At 53.7% G+C, this 22,573-nt stretch overlaps 2 protein-coding genes across 9 annotated transcripts in view; one reads left to right on the top strand and one right to left on the bottom strand.

Moving 5' to 3' along the window:
- Positions 1–5,667, top strand: part of Tnrc18 (trinucleotide repeat containing 18) — a 92,490-nt gene extending 86,823 nt beyond the window's left edge. For all 7 annotated transcript variants that reach the window (XM_075974063.1, XM_075974091.1, XM_075974082.1 and 4 more), the window contains 3 exons: positions 2,378–2,614; positions 3,363–3,437; positions 4,163–5,667. In XM_075974063.1, the coding sequence (XP_075830178.1) occupies positions 2,378–2,614; positions 3,363–3,437; positions 4,163–4,369 (519 nt within the window). In that variant the 3' untranslated portion in view covers positions 4,370–5,667. The remainder of the gene's footprint in view (positions 1–2,377; positions 2,615–3,362; positions 3,438–4,162) is intronic.
- Positions 5,668–7,314: 1,647 nt separating this feature from the next.
- Slc29a4 (solute carrier family 29 member 4) overlaps positions 7,315–22,573 on the bottom strand; it is a 29,592-nt gene continuing 14,333 nt past the window's right edge. For both annotated transcript variants that reach the window (XM_075974145.1, XM_075974137.1), the window contains exons 3-11: positions 17,534–17,665; positions 16,683–16,796; positions 16,115–16,243; positions 15,123–15,197; positions 11,609–11,853; positions 10,754–10,895; positions 10,471–10,658; positions 9,597–9,837; positions 7,315–8,493 (exon numbers count right to left, since the gene is read on the bottom strand). In XM_075974145.1, the coding sequence (XP_075830260.1) occupies positions 8,351–8,493; positions 9,597–9,837; positions 10,471–10,658; positions 10,754–10,895; positions 11,609–11,853; positions 15,123–15,197; positions 16,115–16,243; positions 16,683–16,796; positions 17,534–17,665 (1,409 nt within the window). In that variant the 3' untranslated portion in view covers positions 7,315–8,350. The remainder of the gene's footprint in view (positions 8,494–9,596; positions 9,838–10,470; positions 10,659–10,753; positions 10,896–11,608; positions 11,854–15,122; positions 15,198–16,114; positions 16,244–16,682; positions 16,797–17,533; positions 17,666–22,573) is intronic.

Below are 22,573 nucleotides of genomic sequence, written 5' to 3' on the forward strand. Positions count from 1 at the left end.
GATCCCTGGCTAGGGGAAGTAAGCCACTAGGGGGTGGATCTGGAGTCTCTGTTGTTGCTGATTGTTTCCTGTCTTCCTGGTCAGCTGTGACGTGAACAGCTTACGTTCGCCACATCCTCTCCTTACCCTGTGTTCTGCTCGAGCACACAGGGTCAAACAGCCATGGACTAGATCCTCTGAGAACATGGGCCAGAAGTAACTCTTCTCTTTTTTTAAGTCTTTTTTTTCTTTCATTCTTTTAAAATCTGTCAGGTATTTGATCAGCAATGAGAAAAATAACTATCATAAATAGACCTTAGAGACAGGTGGTGGTAGCTCATGCCTTTAATCCTAGCATTCGGGGAGCAGAGGCAGGCAGATTTCTGTGAGTTCGAGGCCAGCCTATTCTACAGAGCTAGTTCCAGGACAGCCAGGACTACACAGAGAAACCCTGTCATGAAAAAAAAAACAGATAGATCATGGACACATGAACGCTGTGCATAGGAACACACAGGAATAAAGTCACGCGTGTCCACATGTACATACATGCAGTATATGTGGGGCAAGGTGGAGGTGTCGTTAGTAGCTGTACTAGATGCTTCCATGTGGGGTATGGTTAACAGCCCTCCTGATCAGCAGCCCACCCCGTACCTGTGGGTAGAAAGGACCCGAGCGCCAGTGTCGCTCAGCTTTCCCTCCCAGTAACAAAGTACCCTCTGTCTAGCCAAGGATGAACTTGAATTTCTGCCTCTGCCTTCTGAGTGCTGGGATTACAGGCATGTACAACCATGCCCGGGTTATGACATGCTGAGGATGGAACCCAGAGCTTCATGCATGCAGGGTGAACACTCTACTGACCGGGCGCCAGGACCAGTGCTAGGCACCGTTCACTCTGGTTCCTGGTGAAGTGCTGGGTGCCCTAGTGAAGAGGCGTATGTGGGGATAAACTTCTCACACCTTGACCAGGAAGCAAGGCGGAGGGAGAGTCCTAGGCCTTGAATTCTCTTGAGGACATACCTTAGTGACCTAGTAACCTTAATGACCTCAGTAACCTTGCTAGCCCCGCCTTGCTGTGCCTCTTAGTAGCTAGGCTCATGTGTGGGTTTCCCTACCCACAGACCCACCCTGGCTTTGCTCTTAGCGTCCAGGTGCCTAGATCAGGGTGCTCAGGGCTGTGTGAACTGTGTCCCCCTAGCAGGTTTAGGCGTTGGGAGTTAACAGTGACCTCCCTCAGGGTTTGAGGAGTCCCTGGCTTGTGTGGTGTTGGTTCCTAGGTTCAGTGAGGCTGGAGAGGTAGGGGTACAGTAATGTCAGATTGGGTCTGTTTGGGAAGGGGCACTTTCTTTGTCCCTCCCCTCTCCCATCCCTCCTGAGTTGTCAGTGGCAGATTGATGAATTCCAGGTTCAGCGAGATAATGTCTCAAAAAACAAAACAACGTGGAGCCACGGATGGCGGCGCACGCCTTTATCCCAGCACTCGGGAGGCAGAGGCAGGCGGATCTCCGTGGGTTCGAGACCAACCAGGGCTACATAGTGAGACCTTGTCTCAAAAAAAGAAAAGAAAGAAGAAAGAAAAAAGGAGGAAAAAGGTTCAGGGGCGGGAGAAACGGCCCAGGTGTCACTAGAGCAGTTGGTGTTCAGTCAGGAGGCCCAGAGTTGAAATCCCAGCACGTCCTCTGGCGGCTCCCAAACGCCTGTAACTTCACTTCCAGAGGATCTGAAACCTTCCTCTCACCTCTGTGGACATCTGCACGCACACACGTGCACATAAACAAAGCCAGCTTTTAAAAAAAAATAGATAAGATGGAGCAATAGAGAAAGACACCTGTGGCCGTCACACGTACACCTGCACGTACACCTGCATGCACACACGTAACTCCCTCTAAAGACGAGGAGGAGTAGGGGTGTAGTGGACAGCTTTTGTTGCTGTGAGAGAACACTTGAGATCATCCCGCTGTAAAGAAAGTTTGTGTGGCTCATTGTGTCCACCTGCTACCCGCTGGCTCCATTGCTTGGGTCTGCGCTACATCAGGGCATGTGGCTAACAAACCTGCTCACCTCTTGGCTGCCAGGAAACAGGAAAGAACCAGAGGCCTGATAGACCCTTTAAGGCTGTACCTCCTGTGACCTGCTTACTTCCCCTTAGGCGCCAGCTCTTAAAGGGTTCTGCTCCCTTAGTAGCACCACCAGCCGGTCATTAAGCCCTCAGTGTGTGAACTCGGGGTGAGGTTGGGACTTTCAGACTCAAGCTAAGGTGTCCCTTCCATGCAGACCCCCAGGATTGGTGGCAGGTGACTTAGGATGAGGGGATCCAGGCCTGCCCAGACAGGGCCTGGCTGGTGGGATGGCTGGGCACAGTGCTGGGCTCTGGTCCCTGACTAATCCGTCCATCCCACAGCGGCGAGGCATGAAGGGCAAGGCTCGCAAACTCTTCTACAAAGCCATCGTCCGAGGCAAGGAGATGATCCGCATCGGGGACTGCGCGGTCTTCCTCTCGGCCGGCCGCCCCAACCTGCCCTACATTGGCCGGATCCAGAGCATGTGGGAGTCTTGGGGCAATAACATGGTGGTCCGCGTCAAGTGGTTCTACCATCCGGAAGAGACCAGCCCGGGCAAACAGTTCCACGAGGGCCAGGTGAGCCTTTCCCTGCTGGTCTGTGAAGGCCGACCCGTGGAGTCTCATTTGTGTTGCTGTGCTAAAACACCCTGACAGAAAGCAGCTCAGGGGACGAAGCGTTTTCCTTTAGCTGGTGGCTTTATGCAACCATCCACCTATGTGGGAACAGCTGGTCCTATCACAGCCACAGCTGGGGCAGAGAGAATGGATGCCTTCATACCTAGTGCTCAGCTCGCTTCCTCTACTTCTGCAGTCCACGGTTCCCTGCAGGCTCTTCTCACCTCAACTAACAAAATCAAGATGGTCCCCAGCACATGTACCCACAACCCAACCCACCTAGACGTACCTTACTGAGACTCTTTCAGATAACACTAGATTGTGTCAAATTGACAGTTAAAAACTATTGCCGGGCGGTGGTGGCGCACACCTTTAATCCCAGCACTCTGGAAGCAGAGACAGGCAGATCTCTGTGAGTTCGAGGCCAGCCTGGTCTACAGAGTGAGTTCCAGGACTGACTCCTTAGCTACTGAGAAACCTTGTCTCAAAAAAGCCAATAAATAAATAAGTACATAGATACATACATACATACATACATACATACCATCACACAGTTTGAGGTTGGGCATCTGGGTGCTGAGAACAGTGGCCCCTACAGGTGGGGAGGTTGAGTTCAGGGGAGCTGGTGTAGTCTGCTGACCTGAAATCTCAGATGGTGGCAAAACAAAGCTCAGACTGCTGACCCCCATCCCCTCCTCTGTCCCCACAGCACTGGGACCAGAAGTCGGGGCACAGTCTCCCCGCAGCCCTGCGGGCCTCCAGCCAGAGAAAGGACTTCATGGAGGTAAGACGGCAGCAGTGGGCTGGTGCTGGGGTGCAGGCTCTGCCCCTTCAAGCCTCTCCCTCTGTGTCTGTGGCTCCGAGCTACTGGGGACCCCTTCTCTACCCCCCTACTCAGTGACTCTGCCTTTGGCTCGGTGCCTCCTAGTATCGTTTAGAGGCATATCTGTTCTTTCCTTCTGTTGCTTCTCTCATCTTTATTTCTTTTCTGTGTGTCTGTGAATGTAAATGTCCACATGGGGAGGCCCATGGTTGGCACTGGGAGTCTTCCCTGATCATCAAACCCAGATCTTACTGACCAGTTAGCTCCAGAGGTCTTGTCTCTGTCTTCCGAGGCTGAAATTACAGGTGGGCTACCACTCCCACCTGCTACGTATATGGACTCTGTGGGTTCTGAACTTGGGTCCTCATTACTTGCTTTGAGGATGAGGACCTTGACTCGAGTCAGCACAGACGGTCCTGTCCATTCTTATCTGTGGGCACCGTCTCCTCCTGCCGTCTCTTCATCTCTCTTGGTCTCTGTCTCTGTCATTGTCCCTTGGTCTCTCTCAATCTCTGCCTCTCTATCTTGTGGTCTCTATCTCTCCATCTTTTGCTCCGTCTCTTTTTATTTCCATTTTTCCATCTCTCTATAATGCTCTTCGGGTTTGCACCCTTAAAGCATCCCAGAGTCCCCCAGATCCAGGAGGGCTCCCTCCAGCCCCTAACACCTACACTGTGTCCCCACAGCGTGCCCTGTACCAGTCCTCCCATGTGGATGAGAATGACGTTCAGACAGTGTCCCACAAGTGCCTGGTGGTGGGCCTGGAGCAGTATGAACAGATGCTGAAGACCAAGAAATACCAGGACAGCGAGGGCCTGTACTACCTCGCGGGCACCTATGAGCCCACCACAGGCATGATCTTCTCCACGGACGGCGTGCCTGTGCTCTGCTGAGTGCCGCCTACCCAGCGGGGCCCACAGAGACCCCCCCTCCCCACCACTGCCATGGCGCGGGACCATGTGTGTTGTGTGCATGCCAGTGTGCTCGTGGGCGTGTGCATGTGGCCAGGTGGACGCCCCGGGCAAGTGCGAGTGTGTACATGTGTGTGCCCGTATGCATGCACGTGTGTGCACACATCTAGACCCTTTCTGGTCATCCCCTGGTGCCCTCGCGCTGAGACACCTCCTCCCCTTCTCTAGCTATCAGGGTCCGGCTCTGCTGTCCCGCCAGGGTCATCTCAGAGGGGATTTCCCTCCAGCACTTTGTATGCGCTTGGTGAGGCTGCCCTCCGAGCTCTGGGCCTGTGTAGACTTTCTGGTTCTGTGGATGGGGCGAGGGAGAGTTCCAAGGACCCAACCTGCTGCTTGGTATAGAGTTCAACCACACCCAGCACGGAGCCCATCGAAGGCCTTCTACCATGGGCCGGGGGGCCCCAACGCCAGCCAGCTTCACCAATCATACTGGGCATCTGGGCGCCTGCATGCCCGGCCTCCACCCTCTCAGGACATCCTGGACTTGGGGAACAAGGCAGGGGAGGGCAGCCCAGGAGCATCACCATACCTGGTGGGCCCCCCAGCCCAGACCCTTACACTACAGAAAACCCCAATGGTGCTGAAACCCGCGCCCACGCCCGGCATGGCCTGCCCGGCCCCCTCCACCAGGAGGATCCGAAAGGGTTACCTGTACAGTTTATTGTAGCCTGCCCCTGTATCATACACCTTTAAATGGAGTCAACTTTTTAATTATATATATAAAGATAAATATATATAAATATATATATATAAACTTTTTAAAACTGTGAAAAATAGCTATGAAATTATAAAAAAAAACACATTCTGACGTGCAGAATATTATTTTTTATTTCCTGTTAGATTGTGAGTGTCCAGCACCGGCTTCATGCCTCCCAACTCCCCTGCACCCTCACCCCTGCCATGTGTACTGTATGTGCCCCCAAATGGACGAGAGATGGAGACAGATGGAGGGGCCCCGAGCCCAGCCCCCAGCTCAGCCCGAAGCACTTAACCAGCCCCCTGTGCCTGCCAGACCCCAGTGGGGTCCCCGGAGGCTTTGAGCAGACAATCTTGAAGGAAGGAAAAGCCAGACTTCGGTTTTGTTTTGTTTTGTGGGGGGGTAATTACTGTTTCCTGATTTTTTTTAACGTTTCTTTTGGATTTTTGTTTGTTGGCAAATTCTGTGTGATCTTTTTCATAAAAAAAAAGAAAGAAAAGAAAAAAATTTAATTGGAAAAATACTATGGCTTGGAGTGGCTTATTTGGGAGCCTGGGATGGTGAGATGGGGTGGAGGATACAGGGTCCTTGACCTAGAGCAGGCGTCCAAAGACTAGAGCCACACGGCATTGCCTTTCAGTGACAGGGGCCCCACACGCCGTGGCAGAATTCAGGGTGCAGCCTTTAGCTGCTGAGCTAGGCACAGAGGTGAGCTTGGTCAAGTATTTTGGAAAGTTCTCGAAGCCAAAGTGGTCTCTTGTTTAGAATTCAAGAGCTAGAGGCTGGAGAGATGACCCAATCGTTACGAGAACTTGTCCTTGCAGGAGACCCAGGGTCAGTACCCAGCACCCACATGGAAGCTCAGAACCGTATGTAACTCAGTTCCAAGGATCTGACACCCTATTCTGACCAGACATTACTTGGTGCACAGACATGCATGCAGGCAAAAGCCTGAGTCCCATCCCGGAAAAACAACAGGCCTGATGATGACCTCAGGATCGCAGTGCTGGGGTCGGGGAGGGAGGATGGCCTGTGGGGTCAAGCCCACACCTGGATGGGTCAGGGTCACACACCTGTGTCTGGGCATGGTAACGGTTCTGGGGCCTGCGGAAGCTGAAGGACTGGACCCTGGCCAACTGTAAGTGTGAATCTGCATGAACAGCCGCAGCCCTCCTTCTGGGCTTTTCTACGTGAAAGCTGGGGAAGAGGACAGAGTGGGCGGGGTGGTGACAAGGGTTAAGGTTGAACTTGTTGCAGGGAAACTGAGCAGTGTGGTGGGCGAGAAGAATCAGACTCTCCTGCCATCTGGCGGCCTCCTGTGGTATCACCACCACCCTGGTCTAGAGTCATCAGGCTACCCAGCTAGGACCCCCCAAGGGTTGAACGTGTGGCCCTCCTCCGAGGCCCCATTTTCCAATCCCATTTCTTGGGGAACAGTAAAAGGATACTTCTGAGCCTGGGGCCATGGCCTACTGAGTCAGAGTGTTTGCTATACAGGCATGAGGACCAAGTTCAAATCCCCACAACTCCTTTCAGAAAAATCAGTACGGCCAGTCGGTGGTAGCAGGTGGATTCCAGGGGTTTGGGGCCAGCCCATCTAGCCTAAAACACGGAGAAGCAGGTGTGCTGAATGACCGTAGATGGTAAGGAAGACAGAGGGCATGCGGCAGTGGACACTGGATGTCTTCCTCTGATACACACACACACACACACACACACACACACACACACACACACACACACACACGGGGGTGGGGGAGATCAAGCTCCAGATCATCACCAGAGCTGGAGACTGCACCTGGAAGACTCCATTCCTTGAGCAACCCGTCTCCCGGCCCCAGATGGGTAACGCCAGCACCTAGCCACTCCCCTCATTGAGACTGAGCCGTTCTTCCTGTGTGCCAGATAAATCTGTTCCCCCATCCTCATGGGGCCAATGGTCATCACGGCCTGTGCAAGCCCCAGATGCTTAGCACTAGGCACAAGAGCAGGCTCCCAACCAGCTCTAAAAACACTTGGCTCAGGGCAGGTGGGGCTGCTTCACAGGCAAAGGCCTGCGCACTGTGGAGAAGACTTAATCCACCGGGACCCCATTTCAATCTCCCCACACTGCCCCAGTGGCTCAGTTCCCACCGCTCCCCCCACAGACACCTCACGAGGGACAGCAGTAGGCAGTCTCTACCATCTTTAATGGCCAGTGCGGTAGTCAGAGGACACACAGGTAGACGGGACACAGCAGGGGTTGGAACAGGGTGGTCACAGCTGGGGCCAGAGTGTGTGGAGAGGCAAGTATCCTGGCTCAGCAAAAGCTGCCTTCGGCTAGAAGCCCTGCCACCTGGCGACCCTACTCCCGAATTTGCTGTCACTTGCCAGGGTTTCTAGTGTCATGACTTGATTCTCAACTAACAGGGGCAGGGTGGCCTAGGTCAGGAGTGCATCCCGGCTGTCCCTGCATCATGGATAGGTTGAATGGAGCTGGGGAGGAAATGGAGAACTTCCCTGTTAAGCGTGACCTTTAGCCTGTGCACTAGGGGTGGGTGTGGGGGACGTCCTCCACCTCAGGTGGGAGCACCCAGGTCAGCGCTGTAGCTATGACTATGGGAGGCCTGTGTAGATCCAGGAATGAGGTTTCCAGATGTGCGTGTGTGTGCACGTGCGTGCGTATGTGCATCTGTGCGCATGAGTGTGTGTGTGTGTGTGTGTGTGTGTGTGTGTGTGTGTGTGTGTGCATGTGTCTAAGAAGGGGACAGAATGGAAATCCCTTCTGGATTTCTAATACTCATGAGAATGTGCCACCTACCCAATAAGTGAAAAACCACATTGACGACCATGGATCTTTGTAGCAGACCCTGCAGTGGGGTCGTAGGGAAGGGAGTCACTCAGACTTGTGGGCAGCCATTCTGGGTGGCTTTGAGTCTGAATGACCCCAACACGCTGACGTGACAGATGTCAGGCCTCTGGACATAGAGGGTGAAGAGCAGGTGTCTGAGCAAACACAGAACGTGGGGTAGGAAGCGCCCCGGGTGGTGAAGGCAAGTTCCAGTTGCAGTGGGCAACTGGAATGAAGTGGCAAGGTGGCATTAGTGGCTTAGGAGCGGCCAGGACCCCGCAGGCACTGAGGCAGGGGTGGGGAGGGTCCTCAGGCCTTGGGGTGGCTGGCCTGAGCAGCCCTCCCTGAGCAGTGGGCAGGGTCAGGTGGGCCTAGCTCAGGGGCCGACAGGGATGGAGTCGTTGGCGGTGGCTGTTTGGAAGCAGCTGCTGTGGGCATCACGGGTGAGGCTGTAGGTGCAGTAGGCCACAGCAGAGCCCAGGGTCAGCCCCGACATATAGGACACGGTCATGGTGTTTCCTGTGGGCGAGAGTAACCTGAGTGGGGGGCAAAGAATAGCCATGGGAGCTGAGGCCACGCTGTGCTAGCCAGTCGCTGTGGCCATGACGTCTCAGGTGTGCACTATGGTGACAACTGTCAGTGTCCAGGAGCCTGTGACGCCCTGGGTTAAACATTCCTCTCCTGGAAACCCGGTCTCCGTTTTGGGTCTTTTAGGAGTGATCTAACGGAGTGCCTCAGGCCTTGCCTACTTCTCTGCCCTTCTCTTTCCTTCCTCCCCTATTCTCCTCCCTTATTCCTCCTCCCCTCCTCCCCTTCCTCTCCCTTCCCCTCTACCTCTCTTTCTCTACCACTGAGCCACATCCCAGCCCCTCACTGAGGGATTCTAGACAGGGGCTCTACCACTGAGCCACACTCCAGCCCCTCACTGGGGGATTCTAGGCAGGTGCTCTACCACCGAGCCACACCCCAGCCCCTCACTGAGGGATTCTAGGCAGGTGCTCTACCACCGAGCCACACCCCAGCCCCTCACTGAGGGATTCTAGGCAGGTGCTCTACCACCGAGCCATGCCTCAGGGCCTTTGTACATAAGGTTCCCTCTGCTTGGATGTCATTCCTGGTGGCTTCCTGTACCTGTCTCCCTCACGTCTTCCTCCAAGATTCTGCTCAGAAGCTACCCCCTCAGTAAGTTCTTGCAAGATTGTTCTCTTTGCATCAGAGCTCCCAGTCCCTACATCTGCCCCCACTTCTCAAACTGACGTCACCGCTAGGGCTTAGCACCATGACACACACCACATCTGTTATCGCTATGTTTATTGACTGTCTCCATCTCAGGACTGTAACCCTGCAGATGTGAGCAGCATCCATCCCCACAGCCTAGGAGAGTGCCAGACAAACAGGCTCCCTGTGTCGCAGCAGAATTAGTGAATGAATGAATGCATGAATGAAATAAAGAAAATACTCACAGAGGTCCTTATACCTACAACTTCCTTAACCTTTGGGACCAAATATATTTTCTCACTCACCGGCTGTCCTTGGCTTCTCCAGGTCTCAGTTTCCTTGCTAGAAGGGCATCAGACTATCAAGAGGGAGCCCTGGGTGTCTCTGAGGTCAGTGAATCTTACCTGCCAGCTCCCGCTGCTTGGGGCTCACTTTCCCGGCTGCCAGGATCATGGGCACACTGCCAAAGTAGCCATTGCTGATGCCCATGAGCAGCGAGAAGACGCAGGGCCAGGCAGGGTGGCGGAGGGTGGGCATGCCACTGGGGTAGACACACAGGATGAACAGAGGGATGAAGACCACGCGGAGGCAAGAACAGGCAAGCAGATGGGTGCCCCGCCAGTCCACGGGTAAGGCTGCCAGGATCTGCAGAAAGCAGGGAGCGCGGGTCAGCCACCTGGCCAGGAGCCTGCCTCTCCCCCAGGACCTCAAACTGCATCCTGTCCCCGGCACCTGGGACTCCAGTGCACTCAGCAAGGCCCTCCAAATCACCTGAACCTCTTTTCCTCCAGGACTGGTGAAGGAGGACGAGAATATGCCAGCGAGTGCTCTACCGCTGAGCCACGCCCCCAGCGCCTCACCGCGGGGATTCTAGAGCACTTCTGAGGGGCTGGGGGCGTGGCTCCGTGGTAGACCGCTTGCCTGACAAGGGTAAGGCCCTGGGTTCCATCCTCCATAAGTCATAAAATACAGAAATGGCAAAACTGACGACAAAGACACATGGCTCATCTAAGCTGCAGGGTGGCTGGGGTCCCGCGCCAGCCCTGACCACCAATCCCGTCTACTTGTGTGACAGATGAACTGCCCAGCAGGCAGCTCATGCCCATGCCATCCTCAGAGGGATTCACTAGTGACCACGAGGCAGGGGCTACACCACACAGGACAGGGTCAGAGATGGTGACACGCCATGGCTTCCACCCTCCCCACCTGGAACTCACATGACCCTCAGCCTGGGGTTGCTTCCTTCCTGGGGTTCCCCAGAGCCACTCCGTGTCTCACCTTGCCCACGAAGTCCGACAAGTTGAACACGGCCATGACGAGGATGGGCAGCCACTCGCCCAGCACGCAGTGGCGGATCTCGGACTCCAGGCCAGGGAACAAGCACAGTGTAATGAAGTAGGTGACCGCAATGGACAGCATGTCGGCCCAGATGACCCGCGCCACAACATATCGGTGCAACAGCAGGGCTGGGGGAATCGAGGCGCATTAGAGGGCAATGATGTCTCTGCATTTGGAGGGGCAGCCACACATGCCACTGGGCCCCACGGTGCCTCACGCTTACCCCTGAAGGTGGGCCAGCTCCGTTTGACTCGCGGATGAGGCACATCAAAACGCATGTAGGCCCCACTGCTGCTATGGGTCACCTCATGGGCTGGGCTGTCCTTCGGGGACCTGCTGCTGGACAGGGATGGGGTTTGGTGCTCCTGGGTGGAAAGGAATGATGGGAGTCGTGAGCCAGGTACCCAGGGCAAATGGTGGAGCCACAGTCATTCAGTTAGCACCTACTGTGTGCACTACCTTATCGAGGGACAATGTTTACCTGTCCTGTGTCCCCTCACCCAGCCGGCACTTTGAGCCCTGAGGTGGGCGGGAACGGAGGTGGTATGCAGCATGCAACCACCAGAGGGCACTCTAGCTTATCAGAACTGTGGACTGGCTTAACCAGACCACAGATACTCAGGGAGTTGGTATTGAGGCCACCCTTGCAGCAGTGGTCTGTGCTGGGACGGAAGGGAGTTCATCCCAGGATTCCCTGCCTTCCATCTACCTGACTTCCTCGGACCCCACTTGCATGGCCCTGGAGTTCTCCCCCATTAGGTTCTGGGGATCTGCCACACACCCTGGGCTCTTCTCCCTGGCCACAGCTGAAAAACTGTCACCTCCCATTGTCCTAACAGGTGGACCACAGAAGCTGAAGAGAGCCTCAGGCCGCAGACGTGGAAGTCCACAGCTGAGGGAGGGCCACAGACGACCCGTGGTGCCATGAAAGGCTGAAAAGGCCACAGAATGGAATGAATGTTCCAGAGTACGGAAGCAAGCCTGCAGCCCGAGATCACGGGGCCACAAATGGGGTCACCGAGGAACTCTTCAGGCACCTGTGTGGGAGAAGGAGGCCACGCCAGGCCACGGCACTCACAAAGTGGATGTCTCCTGAGGCGACATCATGGTGCACCCGGTAGCCTGCCCGGATGGGGCGGCTGTCCCGAGGCCGTGTGGTGTAGTAGAGCACGAAGCGGCTGCGCCGCACCAGCAGGTGCAGCAGGAAGCAGAGCAGCTCCAGCCCCGCGGAGACCAGGAAGAAGATGATGGTGCTGGCTCGCTCATCCGGAAGCAGCAGTTTCGTGAGGATCCGGCTCAGAGAGATCATCACCCCTGCAGTACCTGGAGGGGAGGCAGTGGCCACTGAGTGTTCCAGACGCCTTCACTCATGCCACCCCCGCCAGTCTCTTGTCCCGTCCCTACCCCCATCCCATCCCATCGGCCACCAGTCTTTCCTCACTGTGCCTATCCACTCCATCCATCCATGCTCCAGTCCCAATCCACAGTACCCGATCCACCATCCTACACGGCCCCACCCGCTCACCCTGCCCAAGGCACCAACATCTCTCCAAGTACTCCCCTAACCATCGCAGCCCCTTACCCATCCCTGTCTCCCCACTCCCAGCCCAGCTGAATCTGATCTCACTAGCTGCACTTTGAGACTCACTGTGACTATCCAGCCAGCCTGCTTCAGCTCCCCTTCCCCCAGGACGGTTGCTGCTCCCACCAACCCCCTCCCAACCCTGTCATCTTACACCCCATGGGCAGTATCACTGAGTTCTGCTGGATGTCCTGCCCTGAGGTGAACACAAGGACCTGCTTTCCCAGGCTTGATGGAGTAAGGCCGCAGATAAGCCACGGAAACACACGTCAGTGGTGCAGGGTACATACTGTGGCAGATAAGCCACGAAAACACACGACAGTGGTGCAGGGTACATACCGTGGCAGATAAGCCACGAAAACACACATCAGTGGTACAGGGTGCATACCACGACAGATAAGCCACGGAAGCACACATCAGTGGTACAGGGTGCATACTGTGGCAGATAAGCCACGGAAGCACACATCAGTGGTACAGGGTGCATACTGTAGCAGATAAGCCACGGAAGCACACATCAGTGGTACAGGGTGTACACTATGGCAGAGGATGTGAGCAGAGGGGAAGGATCAGGGCAGCTTTCCCTGGGAGGGGCAGGTAAGTTAGGGGGTCTGCAGTACTGGAGAGCCAGGCACACAGACCAAGAGTGAGCACCCCAAGTGAGTAAGAGTCACTCATGAGGGGGCTGGAGAGATGGCTCAGAGGTTAAGAGCATTGCCTGCTCTTCCAAAGATCCTGAGTTCAATTCCCAGCAACCACATGGTGGCTCACAACCATCTGTAATGGGGTCTGGTGCCCTCTTCTGGCTTGCAGTCATACACACAGACAGAATATTGTATGCATAATAAATAAATAAATATTTTTTTTTAAAAAAAGAGTCGGGCTGGAGAGATGGCTCAGCGGTTAAGAGCATTGCCTGCTCTTCCAAAGGTCCTGAGTTCAATTCCCAGCAACCACATGGTGGCTCACAACCATCTGTAATGAGGTCTGGTGCCCTCTTCTGGCCTTCAGGCATACACGCAGAAAGAATATTGTATACATAATAAATAAATAAATAAGTTTTTAAAAAAAAAGAGTCACTCATGAGCATGTGAAATACTGAGGGGGCTCTCCTCCCCACAGCAGGGGCCAGCAGGAGTGTCAGGGTCATGAGCGTGTGTGAAATACCGAGGGGACCCCCTTCCTTCCCCAGAGCAAGGGCCAGCATGAGGAGGGTGTCAGGGTCATGAGCGTGTGTGAAATACCGAGGGGACCCCCTTCCCCAGAGCAGGGGCCAGCAGGAGGAGGGTGTCAGGGTCATGAGCGTGTGTGAAATACCGAGGGGACCCCCTTCCCCAGAGCAGGGGCCAGCAGGAGGAGGGTGTCAGGGTCATGAGCGTGTGTGAAATACCGAGGGGACCCCCTTCCCCAGAGCAAGGGCCAGCAGGAGGAGGGTGTCAGGGTCAAGGCAGGCAGCGCTGCTGCAGAGAGCAGGTGGAGTTTTGCTCAAGTTCAGCCACAGCCGCAGAGCAGTGTGGGCAGGACTAGTCACGTCCACCTTGAGCTGATGAAGGCGGGCAGGGCTCTGAGCAAGTTTTTCCTGAGGAACTCTTGGCTACTGCATTACGGTCCTGAGTCAGTACACCAACACCATTCTGATGGGCCAACCTCACAGATTCCATCACAAAAACTACTGGTTTGGGCTAGGAATGTGGCTCAGTTGGTAGGGGGCTTTTTAAAAATATACGACGCCTGGGTTTGCTCCCAACCCTGGGTAGTGAGTATGGTGGCACAAGCCTGGAATCCCAACACTTGACAGTTGGAAACAGGAGGATCAGAAGGTCAAGGTCATCCTCGGCCATGTAGTTTGAAGCCACCCTGGGCTACATGAGACCCTCTCTTAAAATAACAACAACAAAAAGAGTCTGCTGTCTTGCAAAACCATCTGTGTGCTGGCCACCTTCCAGAAGTCGGCTCTAGGTGGCGTGGTTTGATGCTTCAGGCAATGAATGGCAGAAGAAACCTACAGAAAGCTGCCAAAGAGGAGATGCGGAGAGCAGCCCCTGAGGATGATGGCTGGGTCCCGTTTCTGGCAGGATTGTGACTAACTACGGAACAGAAAATGGGACGGGACACACTCAGAGTCTGTCTGGAGGGCGTATCCAGAGGCCTTTTGAGGGCTGGGCACTGGGTGAATTTCAGGCTTGTGTATCAGAAAGGGGCATTTGGGATGTGGCTCGGCAGACAAAAGGGTTTAAGTAACAGAGTGATAAGCAAGGGTGGCTGCTGGCGGTGGATGGGGGCGGGGATCTGGGGAGGACTTGATCTTGAGTGTGTGCAGGCGCTCACGCAAACACACACACACACACATACACACACAGAGTTGCAAATTCCTAAAATTGAAACACTCCCTCCTAAAAAAAGGGGGGGAGGGAGGTTCAGAAGACTCAGGAACTACAGATCAGAAGTCTAGCTGAACCCCACCAGGTTCTCAGAGCCCCTCCTCAGGGTTATCCCAGCAGGAACAATCCCAGGGAGAGGAAAGTCTCCCACCAGCAGAGCTACCCACAAGCTGTGCAGGGAGCCCAGGGACACAGCTCTACCGAGTTCACACCGGGGCTGGGTCCTCTAGTGATGGAGCTGTCTTTGAGCCATCACACTCCTGGAAGTCAGCTCTAGTAAACTCACAGGTGCCACAAAGTGCCACAAAGCTAGACAGGGTAGAACCGTTTTTGTTTGGTTTGTTTTTTTTTGTATACCAATGGTGTCCTATCTGGAGTGAACAGACTTTTAATTACATCTCTCCGGGAAAAGCCACACAACGGCCACGCATGCTCACTGGAACTACGACTCTCATCCTCCAGAGGAACTCCACACGCCAGAACCCTGGCACACACAGGTGTGCCCACGTATCTCTCCCACCCAGTGGTCCATCCCTCGCCATGGACAGTCACCATTCCTGACCCACCTCGCTAACCAGGGCATGCCCGATAGGGTCCCCAGCCTGTGCCCCCTTGGAGGCCTCAGTACTCACTCTCTCCAGTCATCACCCCTTGTGTGTACCTCTTGGGCAGTAGTCCCGTGTAGCCATAGAAGCTAGATTGCTGCACTTAAGAGAGAGAGGAAGTGGTCAGATACCATTTGCCACTGGCTGACGCAGAGGCAGTGTGGCCCTCCTGTGCTGTGTTGGCACTGGAGGCCAGGTTAGCTCAGAGCGCCAGTGAGGTTTAACACAGCCATACGGCGCGTGGCCAGGAAAGGGTGTTGCTCTGAACTTGGTGCACACAGAGCAGCCCCTTCCCTCCCTCTGGGGTTCAAGGTCACTGACAAGTCCTGTCTGATAGGAGCAGAGATGACAGTGTCCCTTGCTCCATGAGGCAATGCAAACTCTCAGTCCTTTTCCCCAACAGCAGTGACGGTAGAGGTGATCGCTTGAGACGGGACTGTCAACCTAAATACCTGTGTGGCTGTATGGGACCCAGCTCCTGCCCCTTTTCTGATGGGGTTGGACCATGCAGCAAAAGCAAGGGCGAACTGAGCTTATGGATGTACCCTTGCAATGTCAACACTTGGGGGCTGGAGGCAGCAGGATTAGGAGTTCAAAGCCAACCTGGACTGCTTGAGACCCCGTCTCAATTAAAAAACAAACAAACAAAAACCAGAAGAGGGAGTGAGCTGGGGACGTAGCTTAGCTAGGACAGAGCTTGCTTAGCATCCATGATCCCCTGAGTCTTACGCCCTGCCCTGCATAGTCTGGGTATGGGGGTACATGCTCATAATCCTAGCATTAGGGAGGTGGCCATGGGAGGATCCGAAGTTCAAGAGAACCAGAGGATGGCATTCGAAGCCTGTGTCACATGAGAGCCACCTCGGTGCGCATGAGGGTGCATGTGTGCACTCTGGGTGTCCACAGACACATGGTCAGCATCTGGACTGACTCAGCCTTGTAGGGTGCATTACCTGTACAACAGGACCCCAGAGCTCTTGGGCTCAGCCCTCCTGGTGCACCCTGGCCCCACTCCCTACCTGTGCATCCAAAGGCTACGGTGCCCACGGCGGCCAGGTTGATGGCATAAGCCTGGTCGTGAGAGAAGAGCTGCAGCCACACATCGCATATGCTGATGAAGAGCAAGGGACCCAAGGCAAGGAGGTAGCCTGCAGAGAGCGGAGAAATTCGGAGGGGCGTGGTGAGCCTCACCCCATTTTCCAGAGAGCTGGGTCTCAGACACTGTGGCTAGAATATTAGGCAGGTAGAAGACTTCAGGAGAGTCTACGGGAAAATTCTGGGGGCTTCCTGGAGGAGTAGGCATTAGAGCTAAGCCTTGGAGCTAAAAACCACTGTGCAGAGGGATGGACAAAGGGGAGGGTTTATGTAGGGATCTGGGGCTGTAACTGGGCGGGTCACAAGAGCCTGTGGAGGTGCTTGCATTGTGCTGACCTTGACTTCCAATCACAGAGCCCACAGTGGTCCTAGAAAAACAACACGTTTCACAGACAAGGCTAGGAAGCTGGGTGGGCAGGTGTCGTAGGCTAGGCACTCTCAGGAGGAACGTGGAGCCTCTGGGAGGGGACAGCGCAGGGTGGCCTTGAATACCTGTGGTGATCCTAGTGTGCAGGTTCAGCCTCTCCACCACAACGTTGTTCAGAAGCACAGCCGCCAGCGCCACCAAGATATAGGTGAGGCTCATGTCGAACACAATGGAGGTCCCTGCACAGAAGAGCCAGGTGACTCAGAGGGACTTCCAACCTCTACACTCACCCCTGCAAGGGCTCTTCACTCTCCCCAGGGGGCTGACTGCTACCCTGAGGTCACTCAGCCATTGCCAGCGGAGCTGAGAGTCACCTACATGACAGTTGTCCCTTAGCCTGCGATGTTGATCCCTGGCTAATTCAGCCTCCACACGTAGGTCCAGAGCCCACCTTTACTCCCTGCAGAGGTTTAAATGTGAAATGTCCCCATGGACTCTCACACCGGAACACTTGGTCCCCAGCTAGTGATGCTGTTTGGGAAGGGTTGTGTAGGGAGTGAACCACCCAGGAGGGCCATGAGGTTTTGGGGGGGGGCACTTCCAGTTCACTCTATGCTTCCGGAGTGTGCCCAGCCAGCCTCTCAATCCCTCCACCGTGCTTTCCCTGCCTTCCCTCTCAGAGTGGACCACACTCAGAAAACCATGAATCAGAACAAGCCCCGTGCTCCCTTCAGCGGCTTTTGCCAGGCCTTTTACCATAGCAACAAGAAAAGTAACTACTCTGCTCCCCAGATTAGGCCATGCCACAGTTAGTCATCTACCCAGCACAGTACAAGTTCCCTACTGTGTCCCCGAAAACCACACCGGCCCATTCTCTCCATGCGGGGCCCCCACCGTGGGATTCCCAGAAGGCCCTGGACCAGGCAGAGGGTACTGAGCCACCTGTGAGGGCGGTGCGGACGGCAGAGGGACCCACCTGGGTACTTGTGGTGGAGATAGTCCACGTCGGTGATAAAGCTGTTGTATGGCAGCAGGAAGCCCACGCCAGCCAGCAGCATGGCAAAGTAGATGGCATGGTAGCGGTCATCTGGCACAGGTTCCTCTACAGCTGAGTGGGGAGACGCCACGAGAGACTAGTGAGCACACTCAGGCTGTGGCCATGGCAGCAGGGCTGGCGTCTACCACCACCACCACCACTGCCGACCACCATGGCCCCTGCCATCCACATCACTGTCTTCAAGGCCACATTAGCCACTGTCTTCACATTAGCCACAGTGATGCCTAATCTATTTATTTTTCGTTTGTTTGTTTATTTATTCATTTTTCAGTGTGTGTGTGTGTGCATGTGTATGCACGTGTCTTGCATGCGTGTGTGCGTGTATGCATGCGTGCGTTTATGTGCATGCATGCATGCATGTGTGTGTGTGCAGGCACACACATAGTGCAGGTGCCCATAGAAGCAAGAGAGTATCACATTTCCTAAAGTTACAAGCAGTTGCGAGCCACCTGGAGTTGGTGCTGGGAACTGAACTTGGGTCCTCTGGAAGAGCAGAAAGAACTCTCTTTTGGATTTTTGAGACAGGGTTTCTCCGTAGCTGATGGAGGAAGGTCATTGGTTAATTATAATAAAGAAACTGCTTGGCTCTCATAGGTTAAAACATAGGTGGGTGGAGTAAACAGAACAGAATGCTGGGAGGAAGAGGAAGTGAGCTCAGACTCGACAGCTCTGCTCTCTGGAGCAGATGCTATGCTCCCCTCTCCCAGGCACATGCGATGAAGCTCCGACCCAGGATGGACGTAGGCTAGAATCTCCCTGGTAAGCCACCTCGTGGGCTATACAGATTATTAGAAATGGGCTAGTCCAGGTGCGAGAGTTAGCCGAGAAGAGGCTAGATATAATGGGCCAAGCAGTGTTTAAAAGAATACAATTTGTGTGTTGTTATTTTGGGGCATAAGTTAGCCAGGTGGGGTTCCTGTCCTGGAACTAGCTCTTGTAGACCAGGCTGGCCTCGAACTCACAGAGATCCGCCTGCCTCTGCCTCCCGAGTGCTGGGATTAAAGGTGTGCGCCACCACCACCAGGCTTCAGAAAGAACTCTTAACCTCTGAGCCACCTCTCTAGCCTTTCAATGTTTTGTGTCTAGTGGCACATGTCTTTAATCCATGCACTCTGGAGGTAGAGGCAGGTGGATTGCAGATGTGCACTGTTGTGCCGGGTTTTATATGATTTCTGGGATTTGAACTCAGGTCTTCACACTTGCTCAGCAAGGGCTTTCCTCTGATTCCCCAGGCTCAGTGATAGCCAATTTCAATTGTCAAAGAGACAGGGCTCAGACTCACAATGGAAAAACAATCTCTGGCCGTGCCTGACAGAATGTCTAGACTGGGTTACATGAGGTGGTAGAACCCACTCTGAATGTGGGTAGCACCGATCCTGTGGGCTGGGGTCCTGGACTGAGTGGGAAGCGAAAGTGAGCTGAACGAAGCTCTGGTCTCCCTGCTCCCTGACTACAGACGCAGTGTGTCGAGCAGCTCATGACCCTGCTGCCATGCCTTCTCCACCATGACAACTGCATCTTCTATACTGTGAGCCACAACAAACTTTCCCCTCTCTTTAAATTCCACATCAGGTACTTTATCACAACAGGGAGACAAGTAACAACCCCAGCCACTCTGGCCACCATGGGTGCTGTCACTGTAACTGCTGTCCACCATCGTCACAGCCAATGCCCAGCCATCACAACCACCCTGGTCCCAGCCACGGGAAGAGCAAACCTGACCAGATAGTGGGGTGGCCTTCTGAAGACCTGTGATGGGGTCAGCCAGTGGCCATGCAGTGTGGGGCTGGCAGGAGTTAATGCTCTAGTGTTCAGGATGGGCATCTGTTTCCCCAGACAGGATGCTGGGATTCAGGAACCAGGGTGGACATGGCAGTGACACCCATCATTGTCCCTTTAACAACTACTGATAAAAACGCTCATTTCTGTCCCTGTTGATCTGGTAGGTTTCTTTCTTTCCTTTTCCTTTCTTCTTTCCCCAACCCTCAATAAGACCGCAGGCTGGCATCCAACTCACCAGGTAGCCAAGGATGACCTCGGACTTCTGATTCTCCTATCTCTACCTCCTGAGTGCTGGGATTACAGGCACACACCACCACACTTGATTTATCTGATACTAGGGATGGAATCCAGGGCCTCACACACACTAAGCAAGCACTCTGCCAACCGGGATGCGTACTACATACATGGATGGAATCATGACCTAGCTTTGACACCAAGACACCACGATTGTGTCACTTGAGGCACAAAGGCTTGTCACTCTTACCATGACTCAACAGCCAAGGATGGGGAATTGATTGATCCCCACCATCAAGGGATGGCAAGTCGATGCTGTCTATAGGAACAAGAAAGAACATGCCTGGCACCAGGTGTGGTGGCACACGCCTTTAATCCCAGCACTTGGGAGGAAGAAGCAGGCGGGTCTCTGTGAGTCTGAGGCCAACCTGGGCTACAAAGTGAGTTCTAGGACATCTAGAGTTGTTGCACAGAGAAACTATCTCAAACAAACAAATAAAAGAATATGCCTGGCATATGAGAGGACCTCTTGGCTTCTTGTGGCACTTCTGATTACAGCTAATGTGTTACAGCTAATGGGAGACCCCCAGAACCCAGTGCAAGCAAGGTCCCTAATGTCCCAAGCCTTCAGAAATAAAGGCTCAGCAGCTGCCAGGGCCAGAGTGGCAGGCAGGTGTCTGTCTCTGCTGCAGCAAAGGGAACCTAAATGGACCAGTGAAAGAGCACATCCTAAACATATGCCGTGGTCACGTGACCTCTGGAAGAGCAGTCAGGGCTCTTAAGCTCTGAGCCACCTCTCCAGCCCAGGTGGTTCTTCCTTTAAGATGAGTTGATGCTTCTCTGAGGGAGTGTGCTCTCACTCCTGGGAGTCTGAATGAGTGAGCCATCAATAAGTCTGGGTTTCCTGTGACTTGTTCCCATTTCCTGTCTCCTCATGTGACACCCCCTCAGGTTCCCACTACTGTGGTGCCTCTCCATGAGGCCCTCACAAGAACCAAATAGAAACTGGTGACAGGTTCTTGACTCTCCAGCCACTGAAGGCTTAAAAAGCCTCTATTCATTATAAAGTACCTGGCCTAAGGTATTTTGTTATATCAACAGAATGTGCACTTAGATAATGTCTTTGCCAGCCACACTTTAGTAAGCTGGTCTTTCTTTCTTTCTTTCTTCCTTCCTTCCTTCCTTCCTTCCTTCCTTCCTTCCTTCCTTTCTTTCCTTTTTTTCCCTTTGGTTTTCAAGACAATTTCTCTATGTAGCTTTGGAGCCTATCCTGGAACTCGCTCTTGTAGACCAGGTTGGTCTCAAACTAACAGAGACCCACCTGCCTCTGCCTCCAGGGTGTTGGGATTAAAGTTGTGTGCCAACACTGCCAGGCCCGGTTTCTTATAATAAATATCTATAATCTATACATGTGCACAGATCCATATCGTATCTATAACTATGCTTCCTCCTATCCATCATCCATCTATCCACACATCCTGCTATACATCCATCCATCCTTCATCCATCGATCCACCATCTAATCAGGCATGCATCCCCACATCCAGCAGCAAGCATATATTCATCCATCCGTCCATCCATGCATCCATTCATCCTCCATTCATGCATCCATCCATCTGTACATCCATCCATCCATCCTCCATTCATGCATGCATGCATGCATCCATCCATCTGTCCATACATCATCCATTCATCCATCCATCTGTCCTTACATCCTCCATTCATCCATCCATCCATCCATCTGTCCATACACACATACATCCTCCATTCATGCATGCATGCATCCATCCATCCATCTGTCCATACATCATCCATTCATCCATCCATCTGTCCATACATCCTCCATTCATCCATCCATCCATCTGTCCATACATCCTCCATTCACGCATCCATTCGATCCACTATCCATCCATTCATCCTCATCCAAACCACTCACTCATTCACACACCCTTTCCTCAGTGGTCCTTTTATTCATCCATCTAGTCATTATCTATCCACTCATCCATCTATCATTTACCTATTCACCTGTCTTTTCCGATGTCTATCATTTACTTATTTTTGGTTTCGAGACAGGGTTTCTCTGAGTACCAGCCCTAACTGTCCTGGAACTAGCTCTGTAGGCCAGGCTGGCCTCAAACTCACAGAGATCTGCCTGCTTCTGCCTCCCAAGGGCTGAGATTAAAGGTGTGCACCACCACCACCCAGATGTCTATTGTTCATTTGGTTTTATTAAGATGAAGTTTAATTATATAGACAGGCTGGTCCAGGATTGTAGCAATCCTATCTCAGCTTCCCAGATGCTAAGATTATAGTGTGAGCCACCATACCTGGCCTTCTGTCTGTCTGTCTGTCTGTCTATCTTCTATCATCCTTCTATCTCTCAATCATCTACCTGACTTCCCTCCCTCCCTCCCTCCCTCCCTCCCTTCCTCCCTATTGAGCATTTCCTGATTCTCTTTCTCTGACTGAACCCTAGTGGGTGACAGCCTCCAGCACCAAGGGCACCATAACTGCAGCCTTTACAGTTCAAATCAGCACCGATGCCTGAGCACTGCCCAGAGCGCCTATGCCCTGTCTGCCAGGGCCTTTCCCCCACCGTGTCTATTGTCACCCTGGGGGTGAGCACTGAATTTACTTCATTCCTCTCTGCACAGGAGCGGGTGTACTTCGTAACCCAACATGGGGCTCAGCCAGCAGAACTTCACCACACAGGGGCAAAGAGGCCAAGAATGCTTCCAAGCCAGGAGCAGAACTACTGCAAACAACTGCTCAAAATTCTACCTCCCAGGTGGCCCCCGAGTTCCCAGGATGGCGCTAAGGAACACTGACTTTCGCTGCACCGGGCACCGTCCCTCAAGCATGCACAAAGTCCCCAAGCAGGTGAGGGACGGTAGCAGGGCTGAACCTGAGCCCGTCCCACAGCAGACCTGCTCGGCCAGGCCA

This window comes from Microtus pennsylvanicus, chromosome 1 (genome assembly GCF_037038515.1).
Source record: "Microtus pennsylvanicus isolate mMicPen1 chromosome 1, mMicPen1.hap1, whole genome shotgun sequence".
Lineage (NCBI taxonomy): Eukaryota > Metazoa > Chordata > Mammalia > Rodentia > Cricetidae > Microtus > Microtus pennsylvanicus.